This window comes from Eptesicus fuscus, chromosome 7 (assembly GCF_027574615.1).
Source record: "Eptesicus fuscus isolate TK198812 chromosome 7, DD_ASM_mEF_20220401, whole genome shotgun sequence".
Lineage (NCBI taxonomy): Eukaryota > Metazoa > Chordata > Mammalia > Chiroptera > Vespertilionidae > Eptesicus > Eptesicus fuscus.
This window is the reverse complement of record NC_072479.1, coordinates 105,999,760-106,019,862: the sequence shown is the minus strand read 5'-3', so window position 1 is coordinate 106,019,862 and position 20,103 is coordinate 105,999,760. Positions and strand designations below refer to the sequence as shown.

The following is a 20,103-nucleotide window of genomic DNA, read 5'->3' as shown; positions in this document are numbered from 1 at the left end:
TTAAGGTGTCACATATTTGTCCTCATCCCCCCATTCCCATCCCACCCCTCTCCCCACGCATGCCCCAATCCCCTGTTGAACTTAACCGTTGGATAGGCTTATATGCATGCATACAGGTCCTTTGGTTGAACTCTCCCCCTCCCCCTACCCTCCCCCTACCCTCCCCTATCCTCCCTCTGAGGCCCGATAGTCCGATCGATGCCTCCTTGCTTCTGGTTCTGTTCTTGTTCCTCAGTCTATGTTGTTCATCATTTCCCCTAGATGAGCGAGATCATATGTCACTAGATATATACTAATAAGCACTGAATGTGAGACGAGCAATAATAGTTATGCTGACAGGCAAATGAATCAGTCTGTAGCGAGCTTCCCCCTGGACCAACAGTTCTTTTGAGACTCAATATCAATGTCCAGTAGTTCCTTATGTGTACATGTCAGCACTGACCCCCCAGCTCTGGATGGTGGACAAATGGCGGTAACGGAGGTCCGACTCCCTCTGGTTTGGTCTCGGCCGAACCCAGGGGCACGGCGTCACCCGGACTAAGGGGCACGTGGCCTCACCCATACCCAAGGGGCGCGTGGTCTCACCCGGGCCTGGGACCCAGCCTCACCCGGATGGATCCAGGGGCACACGGCCTCACCCGGACCCAGGCTCTGGCTTCACCCGGACCCAGGGACACTTGGCCTCTCCCAGACCCAGGGCCACTTGGGCTCACCCGGGCCTAGGTGCACGAGGCCTCATCTGGATCCAGGGACACATGGTCGCACCCGGACCCAGGGACGCTTGGCCTCTCCCAGACCCAGGGCCTATTTTCTTTTTGTCATTACAGTTGTTTTTGTTGGTCTTTGTATCAGTTGTATCTAGCACAGTATCTGATACACATAGTGCTTAAAATGTTTCTTGAACGAATGACTCCGTTAGCAAGATATTAGAGGGAGAGAGGATGGAAAGGGTGAACTACTGTGATATGGGATTCTTTAGAGGACTTTACGACTCTGGCAAAGTAGGGAGTGCAGGGAGCCGGCTGGAAGAGGTTGGGGCAGGGGTGGGGGGAGGAGGGCCTGTGTAATACTTTCAACAAGAAAGATTAAAAGAAGAAAAAAAGGTAGTGCATAAGGAAGGAACATGTTCTTAAATTCCAAGTTTGGAAGTTTCTGAATAAATAGCTATTACAAATGACTAAATAAGGATAAGTACAAAATTGTAACTTAAAAGAAAAAGAGGGGAGGAAACCTGTATAAAAGAGTTAAGAAACATATTGTATGCAATGTATGGCTACTGATTCAAACAAACCAGTTTTAAAATAGTGAGACTTAGGAAATTTGCCAATGATAGCAATTTGATATTTAAGGAATTGTCATAATTTTTATCTATAACAGTGTATGGTTATGCATTAAAAATCACTTCACTTTCAGAAATACTAGTACATATTAAAACATTTACAGATGAAATTACATATGTATGAAATCTGCTTCAAATAATCCAGTGAGGGAAGGGAGTGATGAGGGGGGTAATATTGACTATGAATTGGTAATTATTAAAGTTGGATGATAGCTATATGGGAATTCATTATAGTACTCCTCCTGCGTTTGTATTTGTTTGAAATTTTCCATAATAAACAGTGAGTTGAAGGACTATGTTTGCTACTTATAATGCTTGACTTTATTACTCTAGATTAGAATTTGAAAAACAAAAAACTCGGCTTAATATTCAACTAGAATATAGTCGAAATCAGCTGAAGAAGAAACTAAATAAGATCAACACATTAAAAGAAACTATCCAGAAAGGTAGAGAAGACATTGATAACCTGAAGAAGGTAATTAATAATGAAGTGTCTCATCATTAAAATAATTACTTCCTTCATTGAATGCATCTTGTTGTGCTCCTAAGTGTTATAGAGGGATGGAGTGCGGGGGCAGATTTGAGAAATAACTTGAAGTAAAATGGGCACAGCTTCACGCATTATTAGATGTTGAAGTGGGAAGAGGACGTAGAGGGAGATGCCACAAATGACTGGTCCTAACTGGGGCAACTGGTGGGTAGGAAAGCAAGTAAAGGAGAGAGAATTCTGGACCTGCGGGGCTTGAGTTGTCATGTGACATCTAGGTAGCAATTTCTGTCGGGTAGTTAAAGAGCACACGGATAATGGGAAGGCTGGGCTGGGTTACAGGTAAACTGATACTGTATATGAGAGGTTGAGGCTCCCAGGCACAGAGGAAGGCAGTGGAGCAGGGATGGGATTCTGGGGTAAGGTCACACAGTACTGCTATGAGGAGAGCCAGAGGGGTGATATCCTTGAAGCCCCAGAGAGTCTGAAAGGAGGAAGTGATGAAGTAAAATTTATTTATTTAGTTATAAAAGTAAAGTCTATGTCTGTGTAGTTTGCTAATTAAGATTCGTAGTAGCACGAACATTTTCACCAGACAATGGGAAGAGAAAGCAGGTGGCAGTTAGGACTGAGTCCGAAGTGAAGGACAAAGGCAGGGCCATGATCGCCAATTTCCAAGAAGTGTACAGTGAAGGTCACCTTCCGTGAGAGCTTCAGGAATCACACGATAAGGGTGGGTCTCAGAATGACTGGTTTGATTTTACTGATAAGATGAGCTATTTAGAAAAGAAGAGTTATTGACATGACTGATGTGAAAGATGGTAAGTCTGCAATGCACATCATCTCTGTTCAGGTTGAAGAAACTTGTCTGCAAGTTGTGGATGAGCTCATGGTGAAGCGGCAGCAGCTGCAGGACGTGTTTGCCGCCCAGAATGCCAAAGCTGAGAAAGTCCACGCCCAAACTGAAGAGGAGCGGAAGAAGTTTTTGGCTGTGGACAGGTAATTAAGTTCATCAGATTGAAAGGCCATAACCAGAGTTTTAAGGATGTTTACTATGAATTTGAATTTGACATTTATTATAGGACGTTTTATTATTTGAATATGTGTCCTTGGTTACGTTTGGTCCCACATCACACCTTTCAGACATTCTAATTTAGGGGAAAAGCAAGAGAGACCTTAGTTGTTGAGAGCGAGCGGTTCTTGTAGGCGGATGAAAACATGGAGCTGCATAAAGAGTCCCTTAGCCTGCATTCCTCTTGACATTGGAGTTTTCCTGTTGCAGAGTCTCCCTCTAGTCTGTTTGTGTGACACAGCATAACAGGTGAGGCTATGACTACATGTCCCATCTCTGCTACTTTAAGACTGTGCCCTCATTTCCTCGTCAGTAAAATGGGAGGAATAGAGCCTATCTCAGTAGTAGGACTAAATGAGTGATGGTTTACATGGCTCTCAGAGCAGTACCTGCCACCTGATCAGCATGTGTATTTGCCATGATGATGACGATAACACTTTGAATCAGTTGGCTTTGTTGCACTACCATGACATCGACCATCCTGTATGATTGACAAAATATTTGAACCAAACTGATGACAATTGCCGGAAAGTGAAATCTGAACCGATTGAGAAAATGCTCAGAAAATAGCGGTTTTATAACTTATTTATACATTAGAATCAGAGGAGGAGACATAAGAGGGTTTGGTTTTATTGATAAGAAGGACATCTGCCTGGTCTGTCTCCTGAAAAACTAACAAAGACCCACCCCCTGATATCTGCTCTATTTCAGTCCCCAATCCTCCTCCCCTTCCTTGTCACCTAGCAACAGCAACCAAGGCTTTAAAAAGGGGAGCAGCTTTTTGTTCTTTGCCCTTGTGTTGATTGACAATACACGTGCCCTTTCCCTTCGGAGAAAGCAAAATAAACTTCCTTGTGTGATCCACGTCCTGCGTGGTTCAGGGTTCGGGATCTGGAGAAGGGCCATGTGCAAATGACAGAGACAAGAAATAATAATTTGGAAATACTGGGGGCCAGGCGGGAAGCCCAACGCAAAGAGAAGGACTTCCACCGGTGCTCAGGCCTTGCCAACCTTTTATTCCATTTTGGATGCACATCTCTCCCTTAGGCAGGCAATTTTGGTAACAGACAGACTATCTTAAAGGCCAGTAACTATTAGAAAGACTTACTCTGAGACTATTTGGTTCCGGGCTCTTTGTTCACATTCTCTGATAGTGACGACAATGGGTGGCTTCCCACACTTGCTCTCTGCATCTCTCCTTTAAGTTGTGAATTATTTCACAGCCTGCGTAAGAACCGGAGGTTACTTCCAGTCTGAGTGTGTAAGGCCAGCCATGTAGGCCTCCTCTGAGCTTGTCAGGGTTAGTGTGTGGCCCTTTCTCATCCACACAAGATAGAGACAGAAAGTTTTTGTCCAAGATTCTTGATTGCAGTGAAAGTTTGTTTACTCTTGATTTTTTTTTAAGTTTAAACAGAATCACATATTTGTTGTCATATTCTTGAAAATCATATAATTCTTATTTCATTTTTTGGTTCTGTTTCTAGCTTCTCTTTAAAATCAGACATTGTTTCAGCTGATAAAATTCCCAAGCCCTTATTTAAGACAGAAGGCACACCTGGCCAGCATGGCTCAGTGGATAGAGCGTCAGCCTGTGGACTGAAGGGTTCCGAGTTTGATTCCAGTCAAGGGCACATGCTCGGGTTGTGGACTCAGTCCCCAGTAGGGGATGTGCAGGAGGCAGCAGATTGATGATTCTCTCTCATCATTGATGTTTCTATCTCTCTCTCCCTCTTCCTTCCTCTCTGAAATCAATAAAAAAAATTTAAAAAAAGACAGAAGACATTACATTAGTGGTGGTAGTAAAAAAGTTCAGACTGTTAGCTGTGCAGGGACTTAATTAGCAAGAGATTTCTCTCGCTAAGAGACTTTCTTGGTTTGAGGTTCTAAAATGTAGAGCTTAGCCCTAGCCTGTTTGGCTCAGTGGATAGAGCATCAGCCTGAAGCCCCAAGGGTCCCGGGTTCAATTCTGGTCAAGGGCATGTACCTCAGTTGCAGGCTCCTCCCCAGCCCAGGCCCTGGTTGGGGCTCATGCAGGAGGCAACCAATTGATGTGTTTCTGTCACATGGATGTTTCTCTCTGTCTTTCCCTCTCTCTTCCACTCTTCCTAAAAATCAATGGAAAAAAATACCCTCAGGCAAGGATTAACAAAAAAAAGAGAAATATCCTATATAATAAAAGGCTAATATGCAAATGGACCGAACGGCAGAACTGCTGGTTGCCATGATGCACACTGGCCACCAGGGGGCAGATGCTCAATGCAGGAGCTGCCCCCTGCTGGTCAGTGCACTCAGCCAGAAGCTGGGCTCACAGCTGGTGAGCGCAGCGGCAGTGGCGGGAGCCTCTCCCACCGCTGCAGCAGCGCTAAGGATGTCTGACTGCCGGGGAGCGGCCCTAAGCCATCAGTTGGATATCCCCTGAGGGCTCCCGGACTGCAAGAGGGTGCAGGCCGAGCTGAGGGACAACCCCCCCCCCCCCCCCCCGAGTGCACCAGGCCTCTAGTTCTATATAATAAAAGGCTAATATGCAAATCGACCAAACGGCTATGACACACACTGACCACCAGGGGGCAGATGCTCAACACAGGAGCTGCCCCCCTGGTGGTCAGTGCACTCCCACAAGAGGAGCACCACTCAGCCAGAAGCCCAGCTCACGGCTGGCGAGCACAGCCACTGTGGCAGGAGCCTCTCCCACCTCCGGGGCAGTGCTAAGGTTGTCCGAGGGCAGACATCCCCCGAGGGGTCCCTGACTGCAAGAGGGCATAGGCCTGGCTGAGGGAATTTCGTGCACTGGGCCTCTAGCAGAGCTTGTATTCAGGGGAAAATGCAGCTTGATGGGGTGGTGAGCACACAGTACAGTTACACAGGTGAAGTATTATAGAATTGTACACCTGAAACCTATGTAATTGTATTAACCACTGTCACCCCATTAAATTCAATTAAATACATAAATAGAAATGCAGCTTGAAAATTTGTACAGATTTAGAATTAAAGCAAGCAGGAAAAAAACATTATTGTTGCTAGCCTGATTAAAGGAAGAATACTCAGCCGAAACCGGTTTGGCTCAGTGGATAGAGCGTCGGCCTGTGGACTCAAGGGTCCCAGATTCGATTCCGGTCAAGGGCATGTACCTTGGTTGCAGGCACATTCCCAGTAGGGGGTGTGCAGGAGGCAGCTGATCGATGTTTCTCTCTCATTGATGTTTCTAACTCTCTCTCCCTCTCCCTTCCTCTCTGTAAAAAATCAATAAAATATATTATTTTTTAAAAGGAAGAATACTCATTATTGAATATTCTCCCTTGGATTAACTAATCACATTAGGATCAGTGGATCGCTTGAGAACTTACAGCACTCATAGAAAAAAATAATTTCATGTAAGCTTATAACACATTTTTCTTCTTTGGTACAACTTTACATGATGAGTGAAATATAATCACTTTTTCATATCTGTGTGTTTGCAGGGAAGTGGGAAAATGGCAAAAAGAAGTTGTGATCGTTCAGTCTTCTCTGGAACAGAAACGGCTAGAGAAGCATAATATGCTGCTTGATTGTAAAGTTCAAGACATTGAAATCGTCCTCCTGTTGGGGTCACTGGATGACATCATTGAAGTAGAGGTACCCTAGCCAGTGGTTTGTAAACGAGTACATTGTGTCGAACTTACTGTCGTGCCTGTGCGGCTTAGTGGCCCCCAGCTCCGCGGGCTGTCCGTGTGCTCTGCAGCCCCTTCGCAGGCAGGAAAGACCTCCTCCTCCTGGGACCGAGAGAACCATCGGTCATCACTCCCAGGACCAGGAATTTTGTGCAGTTCTCCCCTGTCCCTTGCTCATCCGGGCCCTTTTAGCCCACAGGAGGGACCAGAGTTCCTGACCTGTATAGAGATGCCCAAGAGAAATCGGGGCGTTAAAGCTGATGGAGTTTGGGACATTTGGGAGGTGCCACCGGGGCTGCAGGCAGCACGCAGGCCACCGGCAGGGGCAGTTCCCTGCACTCGGTAGCATTGCATGTGCACCTTCACCAACAGCTCAAGGTGGTTCTCACAAGAACATGCCTCACTGAGTCCATGCACGTAGTGAGCGGGCAGGGGAAGCAGAATGGACCCCCAAGGAATCAGGAGATAAAGCAAGGTCTACTGGACATTTGTTTGCTTTTTCCTCACTGCATTTGAATCACTCGACTCTAGGTTCATTGGAAGTATGCACCCTTAGGTCCGTCTCCCATGTTAGGAAAGATATGACTGTGTAGTTCAGAAAGACTATCTTAATATTAGCTATTCCAGAAGATGCTGGAAAGAGTTGTTTTGCCTCTTAAGTCTATCTCTGAGTTCTTCCTATGTTAGTGAACCACGTCTCTTCTCCGCTTTCTACATCCCTCCCCTCTGCTCTGCCCTCAGAGAAAGTCCGTTCGGTTCCACCCAGCCTTCCGCTCCAGACAGGCCTCCCTCCTTGGGGATCTCCGAATGGAGCACCTGTAAAACCGTGCCTCTCCCGCTAGCATGGACCACTCCTTACAGCCTCAGTCTGAGCGCTAACGTGCTCAGAGTCTTTGTTCTCTTTTAGCAGAGGTCACGTGTTAGGCAGGAGGTAAGGGAAGGAGAAAACCGTTTCTGGCCACAAGTGACATAAACCCACTTCAAATGGCTTTGGGGGCGGGGGGGGAGTAAATGGCTAGGGCTAGAGGGGAGGTGGTCTCATGCATGACTCAGTCCAGGAATTTGAACACCGTCAAGAACTCCCTCTGGCTCGGCATCTGTTGGCTTGATTCTCTCAGGTCAGCTTTCCCCATAGGCTGCAGCTGTGTCCACGAGCTTTGACCAGAGGGAAGGAGGCTTCCTGACCTCAGAAAAAGTCCTGAGGAGGAACTCTGGCTCCTTGTGGGTCCTGTGTCCACTCTTATGGGTGCAGAGAGGGGAGGGATGGGTCTGCTAACAAGCAGATGGAAAGCAATAGGAAGTGTGCTTAAAGGCAGTGTCGTTTCAGAAGAGGCGCGTCACCGAGCAGGAGAGGAGGCAGCAGCCTTAGTGACTGACTGAGTGGGCGCGGTGGGTCCTGCTGCTCTTTCAGTTGGCAAACCTCCAGTCACTGCGCCTTGCCACCCAGAGGGTGGAGTTATTTATGCTGAATTGGCTTGAAACACTGTCATGTTCCGTGAGGGGTATTTCAGAGCAGGTGTGAAGACCTTAAGCTGGACTAACACTGAATTACCATCTGAAAAGGAAAAGGGATAGTTTTGGTCCACTTTGTATTGCACTCACTTGTTAAACATGATGCTTTTTAAGAGTAACGTGACCAGGAGAGTGAGGAGGCCCAGGCCCTCCAGTGGAATGTCTTACCACAGAAGCAGGATCGCACGGGCTGTGGTGGAGGCCAGGGTCCGGTTTCTGCAGCTGCGAAACACTTTCTACTAGAAAGACGGGCGGCCTGTCATGGCGAGTCCCTGATTAAAATGTCAGCACGTCTGGTAGTGGCGTGGAATGGGGTTGCTGCCCAAGGTGTTCTATGGAGCCCAGGATGGCAAAGGCACGCCGCATACCGTCTCCAGAGGGTGAGCAGGGAGCCCTGGGCGGGCGTAATGGTCTGTACAACAGTGAGGTAGAACCTGAGCTTGCCTTCCCCTGGAGGTGCTCAGACAGAGGGAGTCCCCTGCACCTGCCAGGGTCCTCACAGAAGGTTCTTGTGCTGTGCGGAGCCCACACCAGATCACTGGTTCCGGATCGTTCTGGGAGCATAAAGCAGCCGGGATCTTGTTGCGCAGGAGCCTGCAGTTGTCACGGCTCCGGGTGAGGCTCATTGCGCCGGCCCTGCGACCAGGGTTTGCGTAGCCAGTCGCCAGATGACTCACGGAAGTTGAATACAAAATTCGATGTCAAATTAGATCATGGAATGGAGAGATTCAGGGATTCAGCATCACGTTTTGTATTCAGGGTCAACTTCTATGTGGACTATTTTAACATATTACATAAAATGTAGGCATAATTCCCAAAATAGTCTCATTTGTTTTTCAGAGAATATTTAGAAAGAAATGGTGACAAAGGTTTTCTCTCTTAATTTGTGAATCTTCGTGTTTGGTGTCAGCATTACATGAATAGGAAGCCTGCAGCTGAATAAGTGCTCATTTATGTGTTCCTTCTTTTCTCTTCCTTCCTTCCTTCCGAGGGGAATACATATTGACACTGAAGTAAGTGTTGCCAGGGGTTGCACTAGGCAGTCACAGTGAACACATATGCCCCAAATCCCTTCCTTCACGTTCGAGTGGGGGACAGACTGGCACACACACAAAATGTTAAACATACAACACTCGTGTGTTGGGTGCGGGCTGAAAAATAAAGAGAAAGAGAACCAAGAGCATTGGTGGGGGAGGTTTGCATCTTAGATGGAGAGGCTGTTGGTGGCCTAAGCAAAGGTAGTTGGTAAGTAGGTGAGTGGCTAAGTGTCACAGACATCTCGGGGACAGTTGTCCGGGGGAGGTCAGTGGGCCGGCCCTGGGACGCTGTGCGCCTGCCCTGTGCGGCCGGAGCAGTGAGCGCAGGGAGACTGGCACAGAGGCCGGCGCCAGGCCTGCATGGTCTCGAGGCATCGTCGAGATTTCAACTTCCAATCTGAGTGAGAGGACCGGCAGCTGGAGGTGGGAGCAGACAATGCGCGGAGACCGCCATTTCAGGTAACAAGGACAGGGCTCCTGTGTTTTTCAGTTGGGAACTGAAGCGGAGAGTACCCAGGCCACAACGGACATCTATGAAAGAGAAGCGGCCATTGAGATAGACTACAGCTCTCTGAGAGAGGACTTGAAGGTAATGGGAAGGTTCCGTTGTCTGTGACCAACAGTATATTGAAAATTTAAAGCAGAATAGTTTAGTCCATGGAGGGTAGATTTCCTATGGCTTATGAAGAAATGGTGTAGGTAGGTTACATCTTAAATGTGTATCAGCCTCTCTCCCCGAGTGCTCTGTAGGACACTGCACCATGAAACGTCTTGCCAAAGAAGAAAGGTGTGTGGCCACCAGCTGTTTGGAAGGCCATCCCCTTCTCGGAGGTTCCCAATGAGCATGAAAGGCTTTGGAGAGTCCTGCCGAGGACAAAAGGAGCCCACGCGCTCCGCATCCTGAATCTCCCTGGCAGGTCCCAGGGCAGTGCCCAGTAGGTGGCGCCTGCCCCGCTGGGGAGCACAGACCAGGGCTCAGGGCCTGGCCTCTAGCTTAGCAGCTCTGCGCTCGGTCACCTGTGGGCATGTGCTCTTTGCTCTTGGCGTCTGACTGTCCTGAGGCTGCTGCTCTCAGGAGGGCACAGCCACGTCGGCCATTCTTCAGAGGAGAGGCCTTCTGCAGTGGCGCTGTTCCTAACATCCAGGCAGGCTGTTCCTACAGCGCTTCAGCAAGTCCCCTCATCACAGTGGCCTGAATTGGGACACATGTTCATTCCTGACCAGTCCCTCCCCCACCCCGCCAGGTACATGGACCTATGTGGGAGAAAGGTCCCCATGGGCTTGTGAAGGAGGGTGGGGGGGACATGGTGAATGCAGGGATGCAGAGAGCAGTACCCTCCACAGCTTTTCCTTTCATGTGTTGTTCTGTTTTGTTACATTTGTTGGGCTCCCACCGTACTGTGGTATCTTTAGGCAATCAGAAAAAAGCTTTTGTTTTTCTATAGTCTATTTAGTGCTTTATTATTTAGAAAGTCCTTCCTACTTCATTATTGAATAAATACATATTTTCCTGTTTATGGTTTTAATTCATCTGAAATTGATGTTAGCATATGGTATGAAATAATCTATTTTTAACCATGTACCTAAGTTAAGCAGTTTACTCCATGTTTTTCAAATCATTTTCCCAATAAATTGTCACCTTTATCATATATTAATTAACGCCCTCTGAGAGGGGAAGGTGATTTTCCTGGAAGGTCATGCCTGCACCACCCCCTTTCCCTTTCCTCCTCGCTCAAGTTAGTGCTGTTCGTTGTTGGGCTTTCGGCTTTGGTGATGCCCTCCAGGGGGAGGGACGGCCCCTCCCTGCCCCTTGGTCCCTGGGCTGCCTGCTAGGGGCCCCACACTGCTGTAGATGCTGTGTGTGTCTGCCTTCCCTGTGAGCTCCTGAAGGGCAAGTTTTTACCATTGCATCCTCGGTGTCTAATAGATGGTCAGTATCTTTAATGAAAGAGTAAGTGGAGGTGGTAGCTGAATTGTTGCTTTCTAGACAGATTAAGAAAACGGAGGTGAAGCACATCCCAAGAGAGCAGTGTCTGTAACACCAGCTAAAGCCAGTGAGGGCGCAGCCCACTCGGGAAGCCACACACAGGGCTCTGCCTGATCCCTTAGCAGTTGGGATCTAAAAGGCGCGCTCACCATTGCTCTTCTCTGCCAATAACAGGCTCTACAATCGGATAAAGAAGTCGAGGCCCACCTTAGACTCCTTCTGCAACAAGTAGCATCGCAAGAAGAAGTCCTGTTGAGGACAGCAGCCCCGAACCTCAGAGCCTTGGAGAACCTGAAGACTATCCGAGACAAGTTTCAGGAGTCCACCGATGGTGAACTTTAGCAAGATCATACTCCTGGGTGTCTGGGTTTTGATTTCTATAACACTTCTCAGCAATCCCACCCTGGATTGTGCATATGTTTTTATTATATGTCTATTTTTCTCTGTTGTCTTATATTAATACTAGAGGCCCGGTGCATGAAATTCATGCACTTGGGGTGAGGGGGAGGTCCCTCAGCCTAGCCTGCACCCTCTCACAGTTCGGGAGCTCTTGGGGGATGTCTGGCAGTTGGACATCCTTAGTGCTGCCTCAGAGATGGGAGAGGCTCTCATCACCGCCACTGTGCTCGCCAGCCATGAGCCGGCTTCTGGCTGAGCAGTGCTTCCCCTTTGGGAGTGCACTGACCACCAGGGGGCAGCTATGGCGCTCAGCGTCTGCCCCCTGGTGCTCAGTGCGCATCATAGCAACCGGTTGTTCTGTTGTTCAGTTGATTTGCATATTAGCCTTTTATTATATAGGATGTCCTTTTAATACTGAATCACTAATTGCTTCCCTTTTGAAAAGTGTTCTACTTTAATTTAAAAAAAAGTTTATTGGTTATTTTTGAACAGGTAATATATTTTATATTAGCATAATAGGCATATTAGATACTGTATTAAAACTTGTCATTATTTTAAAATTCACCCTTATCAGAAAAGGGGCTTGTCAGTTGTTAGAGCCATATTCATGGAGTTAATTGGGTTATTTTCCATGTAGATTTTATTCAAGGCAATCAAAATCTAATTTAAAAAATAACTTATACCTTAAAGTTGAAGAGAAGTCCCTCCCTGGTCTCTAAAGTAAACAATACTGATTCTCTCTTAGCTTTTGAGGCCAGCAGAAAGGAAGCCAGAATGTGTAGGCAAGAGTTTGAACAGGTGAAAAAAAGGAGATATGACCTTTTCAGCCAGTGTTTTGAGCACATCTCAGTCTCAATTGATCAAATCTACAAGAAGCTCTGCAGAAACAACAGTGCCCAAGTATGTATCTTTTTACCCCAAAATGTTAGTAAGAACTTTGTGTTATTGGTAGTGCTTTTTTTCTGATCGAAAACAAAAGTCCACCACATTGAGTGACCCACTGACAGGACAGTCAGCTGATGAAGACTGGTTTTCACAATGGCCTGTGCGAGGTCCCCTGACACGTCCAGATCGCTCTCACCCCGTTTCTCCTTCTGCAAAATGAGTGGCTTCAGCCATTTGGTTTCCAAGTTCCCTTTACTTCTGGAATTGTTGTCTGGTACTAATTTAATTTCAGAGAACTGCCAGTGGTCTCTGAAGTGTAGGCAGGGTAATGTGGAGGGTCTTGGGAAATGGTTGATCTGAGCTTAGGAAGTTGACCTGAGTAACAAAGGGAAGGAAAGAACAAAAGGCCAATTCAAATCCAGATATGTCCGTTGTAATGGTGGTTTTTACTAGAAGCACTCCTTCTGTTGTCAAAATCCACAGCAAATACTATGGAGCTGAACATGGAATAAAGATGTAGATGGGGTCTTAGGTATCTGCTTTTACTCTTACGATGTTCCTTTATGCCTGAGAGCTGATCCTAGAGCAGATCTTTAGAATTTCAACCAGAAATAATTTACTTTGTTTCAATAAAGTAGGACTATAAAAGTCCCATTAACTCTTTGAGGGCAGGATTCATCTCTGAGTCTACAGTACATGGGCCAAAACAGGTGTTCCATAAACGGTTAATGAATGGACCAGTGAGTGATCTGAATGGAGACTATTTAAAGACTGTGGCATGTGCTGCTGTGGCTTGAATGGCAGTGTGTGGAAGGCCTGATTCTTCATGTATGTTAGAATGCTTTCCCTCTTCTCCCACCCAGACAGCCCTGTTGCCTGTGACTTCATGTAGAGCTAAGTACATTATTTACAGGCATTGATATTTTTCCCCAAAAAATGGAGGAAAACCTAACCAATAAAGTATTTTGCAGCTAAGCCTGTTGCAAATCCAAGTTAGAATTTACTAATTGCTTTCCTGGTTTTGCTCAAGAAGTGACATGTGTTTCAGGCATTCCTTAGCCCGGAGAACCCAGAAGAGCCTTACCTGGAGGGAATTGGCTATAACTGTGTGGCCCCAGGCAAACGGTTCATGCCAATGGACAACCTGTCGGGGGGAGAAAAATGTGTGGCAGCTTTGGCGCTGCTGTTCGCTGTGCACAGGTAAGGTCACCGTGAGCTATGGGGCTTTTGCATCAGCACAGAAACCAAATGGACCGCCTGCAGCAGGCATGTCTCGCATGCCTTGTTTATTTGGTTCGTGTTAGCCTTTGAGTTTGACATGCTTGTCCTACAGAATCCTGTTAATTGCTTGTCTTTAGTTGTGTTTAGCAATATGTGAATACAAAACTGTTTTCTCCAGCCAGACAATTCAGATGATGTTTTATGTCTATAACAATTTAGACAGAAAATCTAAGAGAGAATTCAGATTTTTATTAAATTTTTATTATCAGTAGCTTCTGATATTTTAGATTTATAGAAAGAAAGAAGAAAAATAAATATTTGGAATGGCCAGATGTGACATCAGAATTGCAAGAAAAACAATAACAAACCCCAATCAAACAAAAACACACAACTTGTATATTATTTTCCTAGTCCACATTTGGAGATCTGCTGTTGAGTAAAGAATGTTAAGCAAAGTATTTCTTCTGAAAAAAATGTTTCACCTCTCATTTCCACTGATGATGGTGGCACTGTTTATAAAATAAATCAAGGAAAAGTTAGCTAATATGAAGGCCATTAACTTGCAGCATCCAGAGCACTAGGTGAAGATCTCAGGAGAATATGCTACCTCTATTCTAGTATCAGGAAGAATGGCATGACAGTTCTACAGCTGGTTTTTATTGATCTCAAGAAGGAAGAGGACTAGGCCATTACAGGCAAGAAATGCCATTAATGCAGGGGGCTTCGGGAAAGCCGCGCAGGGCCTAACGGGAGCTTGTGTTGAGTAAATCTTGCCAGAATAAGATGATTTCTGGGTATCACCCCCACCCACTTATTCAACAGATAAGCATCATATATTTACTGTGCCAAGTGGTGGTTAGGCATTGGAGAGAGAGCAGAGAACAAAGCAAAATCCATCTCAAAGATACTTCATCCTAGGCGGGGAAGACACATGATAAATAAGGCAGACCAACATGAATTCTCTAATGTGGAGACTGACAAAATAGCAAATGCTGTAGGGAGAAAAATTAAAGCAAGGAATGGAGATAGTGGTAGGGAAGGGTTTGCAATATTAAAGAGAGTCAGCCGGGAAGGGCTCTTTGAGAAGGTAACAACTGAGCCAAGATCTAAAGGAATTAGGGAAGCAAGAATGTTGTAGACGTAACGGTCAGCAAGTGCAAAGGCCCTATACGGCCAGAGTGAGCCTGGCATCTGTAGAGAAGAGACTGCAGCAGCGGCAGGCACGGGGTAGGGAGCTATTGTGGGACCAGGTGAAAGCAGAAGGGTCAGAGACAAGCATGGAGGAGTAGGATGGCTCCAGGGGTTCTGGCCTAATCAGCTGGAGTGATGACAGCTGCCGTTAACTGAGGACAGGGAAACCACAGAAGGGATTGGGTTTGGACAGGCAGGTGAGGAGTTTGATTGTGGATGAGTTGAGCTGTTTATTAGACACCCATGTGGAATTGCTGAGTAAGTGTTAAATGTGTGACGTGAGAGTTGAGGAGACCAGAACTCTCAGGAGTGGGAGCCATCGCACGTGGATGTCATTGACAACCCTGGGATCAGGTGAAACCACCAAGGGAGCTAATCAGGTAGAGGAGCGCTCTGAGCACTGAGCCCCATGGGCCCTGCAGTGTTCAACAGGGAGACCAGGAGTTAGCAGACCAGACTGGGAAGGAGCAGTAAGGGGAGGGGGGGACCCTGTCACCCTTGACATCAGAGGAACAGGCGAGAGCACCGCCCCAGGTACTACCTGCAAAGGACACTTGGAACACGGACTGAGAATTGATCATTGGATTTAGCAACGTACAGCTCATTGGTGACCTGGACAAAAGCATCCAAAAGGCTATGTCTGCATATGGTTAACCCTCTCCTCCAGGTCTTTGTAAAACAGATGGAAGTGGTAACTTGTCATTTCTTCCAGTTTTCGGCCTGCTCCATTCTTTGTTCTGGATGAAGTGGATGCAGCCCTGGACAATACTAACATTGGCAAAGTAAGTTTCTTTCTGCTTTTAATTTCCAACAGGATGCCTGTAATTGAGTGTACCCTGAGCAAAAATTGTTTGGTAACTATTGGATAAAAATCAAATCCAAATTCAGTATCTACAAACATGGTTCAAGGGAGTTTCATTCAAGGTTTAGGGGAGCCTCAGAGTTGTTGGGGAGTCTGCATGGAGTCGAGGGAAGATTACAGTGCTGGCCTCTCTCCTAATCTAGAGGTTGGGACATGAGGGTCACTAATAGACCCCGTGGCAAGCAGGACCAAATTAGTTGTTTAATAAAGTCCCAAACTAACACCTCTGACTAAAATTTCAGAGGAATTGAAGTTTAAAACTGTGCCCTCCCATTGTACTTCCTAACATTTGTCCAGCGGCTGCCCTTGTGCGGGATCTTGTTTTCAGTGTTTAAGACAATGAGGGAACGAAGGAACAGCTAGCTCCTGAGAGTCCAGTCTCAGGTCCGCCTGGAAGATCAGTGCATAGACAACAAGCCACCTGGAAGAGGCTCTCGGGCCACACATCTTGGCTTTTTGACATGAGAATGGTTCAGCCATGGAAGTATGGCCACAGGACAGAGGCACATGCTGGCAGGACCCATCACTCCCCAGGGGAGGGGTCCCTCTGGCCTGCAGACTCCTTCCTGCAGAGAGAGAAAACCCACTTCTGAGCATGGATGAACTAGACTCCTGCTTCTGATTCCAGGCACGCCCTTCCTCCAGAAACGGCTGGGCTTTGCTTTACAGCTGCTGATTGACCAGGAGGCTGCCCTGGTCCTGCCGACCGATGTGTTTCTCATAATTAATTGGCAATCTGGCGTCCTGGTTTGCACCTTAGTCTTGTGAGCTTGGTTAATGAGTCCCCCTTTGCGAGATGCATTTGATCTTGGGGTGCTATTCAGGTTCTGAGTCTCTGAAGCTGACCTCCGACTTCTCCTCGGAGTCTCTGTGAAAGGCTTGGGAGTTGGGACTTTCAGGGGCTGCAGCCTGAGGCACCTTCGAATGGCATGAGGTTGCCTCTCAGCATTTCCCAAGGGACACTCGTCTCACCCACATCTCTCTGGGAGCCTGCTCTCTGAACACGTCACAGTGGGCATAGAACAGCCAGCCTCAGCCCCACAAACTGGTCCCTGAACCTTGTAGGGGACAGGAAGAGCCACATCTGTGACCTGCCAGGCTTTCGGATAGAAGAGTGCTAGGAACCAAATAACACCTTGAATGCCGACCAGCCTGCACCAGCTACCTGGACTCCGGGCCTGACTCATGAGAGAAATCGCCCTTTGGTGAACTTGGGCTCTTCGTATCCCCTATTCTTTGTTAGAGGGAGGGAGGAGGGGACATCTCATTTTGGTGGACCGCATCTTCTCTCAGTGGCATTAAGGATGTCCATATCTGCATGGCATCTCCAGGAACTCGGTCTTACTTGCGACCTGCCATCACCTCTCCTGTGTATTAAAAGCCTCTTCGCTCCGTTTCCCTTAGAGGTGTGCGCTCCTGCACCCACTGCACTCAGGGAGCAGTTTTGTAGGATGAACCGCTAAGCAGCAGCTCCAGCACTGCTTGTGATCAGGGTGCCCGCCCTTACCCGCAACTCTCCAGGCATCGTGCACGCCCTCCGTCTTTGCATCGCCTCCTCTCCCAGTCCAGTCAGTACCCGGGACTTCAGTCCTGCGTCGTTATGACTACTGCTGCCTCCAAAGTCAGCGTTCCTGCTCTGAGTCAGCAGTTTCCCTCCTCACAGGACTCAGCTCCCTAGTGACTCAGTCCTTCCCTGAGGTTCGCCGTTCCTGCCTCCAGCGCTGCGTCCTTAGTATCGCGGGTCAGCCAGGACCAGTACATCCGGAGAAGACCCATTCCAGGCCCGGGGAGAGCCAGGGAGCTGGCAAGCGTCTCAGTGAGCTGTGGCTTGAGTCTCGGGTCACCATTCTCCAGGCTCTGAGCAGGCGCTCACTAGACCACTTCTGTGCAGTCGGTATTCTGTTCTCAGTCCTGGGAAGTGACCTTCCTGAAGACCCACCTCCAACCTGCTGGCTGGGTTATGAATACATGTCATTGCCATGGTTTCCCCCTTTCAGGCTTTGAGTTGGAAGTTGAAATACCAGCCCTTCTTGACCCTCATAAAATATCTGAGTGGTAGTTTTCATACTGTTATAAAGACTGTTTACTTACACCGTATCGTAGATAAGGTAGAGTTTCTGTGGTTGTAGTGCGTTTACCAAATTACCAGGGAGGCCAGTAAGCTCCTGTCACCTAAAATGGGCAAACAGACCTGCAGGGTCACTCCCCAGGGCCCAGGAACGAGGCCTGCCTTGCTGGTGACGTGTGCTGTTTCCTTCCTCCCAGGTAGCCAGTTACATCAAAGAGCAAACTCAAGCGCAGTTTCAGATGATCATCATCTCCCTCAAAGAGGAGTTCTACGCCAGGGCTGACGCCCTGATCGGCATCTACCCGGAGGTAACGATGAGCACACCTCCCCGTTCTTCCTTCCTGGGGGAGAGCTCAGGCTTACATTAGTGTTTCATGAAATAAGACTTAAAAGTAACTATTCGGGTGTTTTTCTGTGACGGTACAGAGAGATTTAAGTTCTGAAAAAGCAAATCAAAAATTATAGAATTTTCTTTATAAAATAATAGTACATATTTACACAAAGTAAGCTGCAATATTGTATTTCTGTAATGTTTGAAGGTTTTAGGCAAAAGCAAATGCACTGTGGTAGAACTAACAAGGAACCGTTCATCTTCCAAAAGTACCAGAGGGAAAAACAAAGAAATTGACTGAAAGGTCCCAGTTGTATAGTAACTTTTAGAATGTGAACAGATCTTTCTTAAGCCATGCAAAACACGCGAGGTAATGGAGTATTTCTGATCATTCCATTTTTGGACAGTGAGTTGCTAAGATAAAAGCAGTTTCCCTTCCTGTGCCTGCAAATTGTTGGGGGACCCCTGGAGACAGGCTGCAGCGGAGAAATGAATTCTCACGCGGTGTAAGGGAGGAAAACCATCTAACAGTCGCCTGCCCGTCCTAGGGGCTCCGGCTGGGCCTGCGAGTCAGACTGGCAAGACAGAGAAACAAGCAGAGCATCGTGGCTGAGGAACCCGAAGGGGGGCTAGCACTTGGCTCCTCTCCAGTCTTAGGCTGACGTGAGGCAAGGGCAGGGGGCTGGAGGGGAGCAGAGGTGGAAGGTGACCAGGAAAGTGTGGTGAACAAGCCAGGTTTGCTCTGCAGATCACATAGGTGCCTCTCATTGACAGCGGTGTTTAAGAGTAGGGAAGGGGTGAATTTAGAAAGGAAGGCTTGTGGCCAGTGTTCAAAGCTTTTCCTGCATCTCAGTAGCTCAAACAGTCCATATGCCAGAGCCATATTTTGGCGTGGCACATCCTGATACCCTGTACCAGGTAATACAGAAAATAAGCTAAGAAAGCCGATGTAAATGCAACCATTGATACCTTCTGAGGTGGCCATAAGTTTCCTTTCAAATGCAAATCCAGATTCACTACTGGCTCTTGTTTTCGGCTTAGTAGCACCTTTTTCCTCCACAGAAGGACTACCTTTAACTGTCTGCTCTCCATTTCAGCACGACGACTACATGTTCAGCCGAGTCCTGACGTTGGATCTTTCTCAGTATCCCGACACGGAAGGCGAAGAAGGCAGCAGGAGACAGCGCGAGTCCCGCTAGGGTCAGAGTGCCCGGCGCGCTGCCGGCTCTCAGAGCGGATGCGGTAGCTGCGGCCAGGTCATCGCTGCTCAGTTCTCCCTCTCCTGTTCACTGCTGGTAACCAACTTCTGGAGCCCGTTACCAGCAACGGTGCTGCTGCTCACTGCCGCTAGGAGTGCTCGGGCCCCGCTCCCGCAGGGAAGGTTTCCTGGGAGAGTTAGCTTTGAACAATTAAAAAAAAATAGGTACAGTTTGTTACCATAGTTTCACGTTCCGTTTTGAGACCCAGCCAGAAAAATGTTGAATTCTACATCCTCTTCCCTCTGGTCTTGCCTTGTCCATTTAAGGAACGTTTAAAGGATAGTCTTGGTTTCTGAATATGCTAATTGTAGGGTGTTAAACCTGGGTTTTGAGAAATTATTTCAGAGGAACTGATGTCAGTATGAAAATATCAATAAAAATATTCTAATTTCCAATGTTTCCAATTTACAATTTTATAAACAAAAAAATTTTAAGGAGAAAATGAATTATGTCGGCTTCAATGCAATCTGCATTTTCCTAAATGTCATTTCTGTTGGAAACGAACAGACTTTCCCAAGTAACAACGGACTTTCCACTTCGGTGCCTTGTTCCGGGCGGGAAAGAAGGTGCAGCTTGTCAGCTCGACCGTTTCCATCGCGGGACGGAACAGCATGCGGAGGTGCTGCTGGTCTGGTGGCGACTGCGTGGGGCCCGAGTGCCACCGAGGAGGAGCTCCGGAAGTAGCGGACTCGCTTCCGAACTACACTCACGTCGCGTGTAAACGGGACGCACTGCACCATGAAGTCGGCCTTGCTCCCTGCTCACAGCTCCTCTGTGAACTGGAGAGCAGAGGCCTCGGTCTCCCT

At 47.5% G+C, this 20,103-nt stretch overlaps 1 protein-coding gene across 1 annotated transcript in view; it reads left to right on the top strand.

Moving 5' to 3' along the window:
* The window catches only part of SMC1B (structural maintenance of chromosomes 1B), a 52,944-nt gene extending 33,707 nt beyond the window's left edge, over nt 1–19,237 (top strand). The window contains exons 16-25 of the mRNA XM_008155409.3: nt 1,673–1,814; nt 2,680–2,825; nt 6,357–6,510; nt 9,585–9,683; nt 11,256–11,412; nt 12,226–12,380; nt 13,414–13,565; nt 15,490–15,559; nt 17,905–18,015; nt 19,136–19,237. Of these exons, the coding sequence (XP_008153631.2) occupies nt 1,673–1,814; nt 2,680–2,825; nt 6,357–6,510; nt 9,585–9,683; nt 11,256–11,412; nt 12,226–12,380; nt 13,414–13,565; nt 15,490–15,559; nt 17,905–18,015; nt 19,136–19,237 (1,288 nt within the window). The remainder of the gene's footprint in view (nt 1–1,672; nt 1,815–2,679; nt 2,826–6,356; nt 6,511–9,584; nt 9,684–11,255; nt 11,413–12,225; nt 12,381–13,413; nt 13,566–15,489; nt 15,560–17,904; nt 18,016–19,135) is intronic.
* Nucleotides 19,238–20,103: the final 866 nt, after the last annotated feature.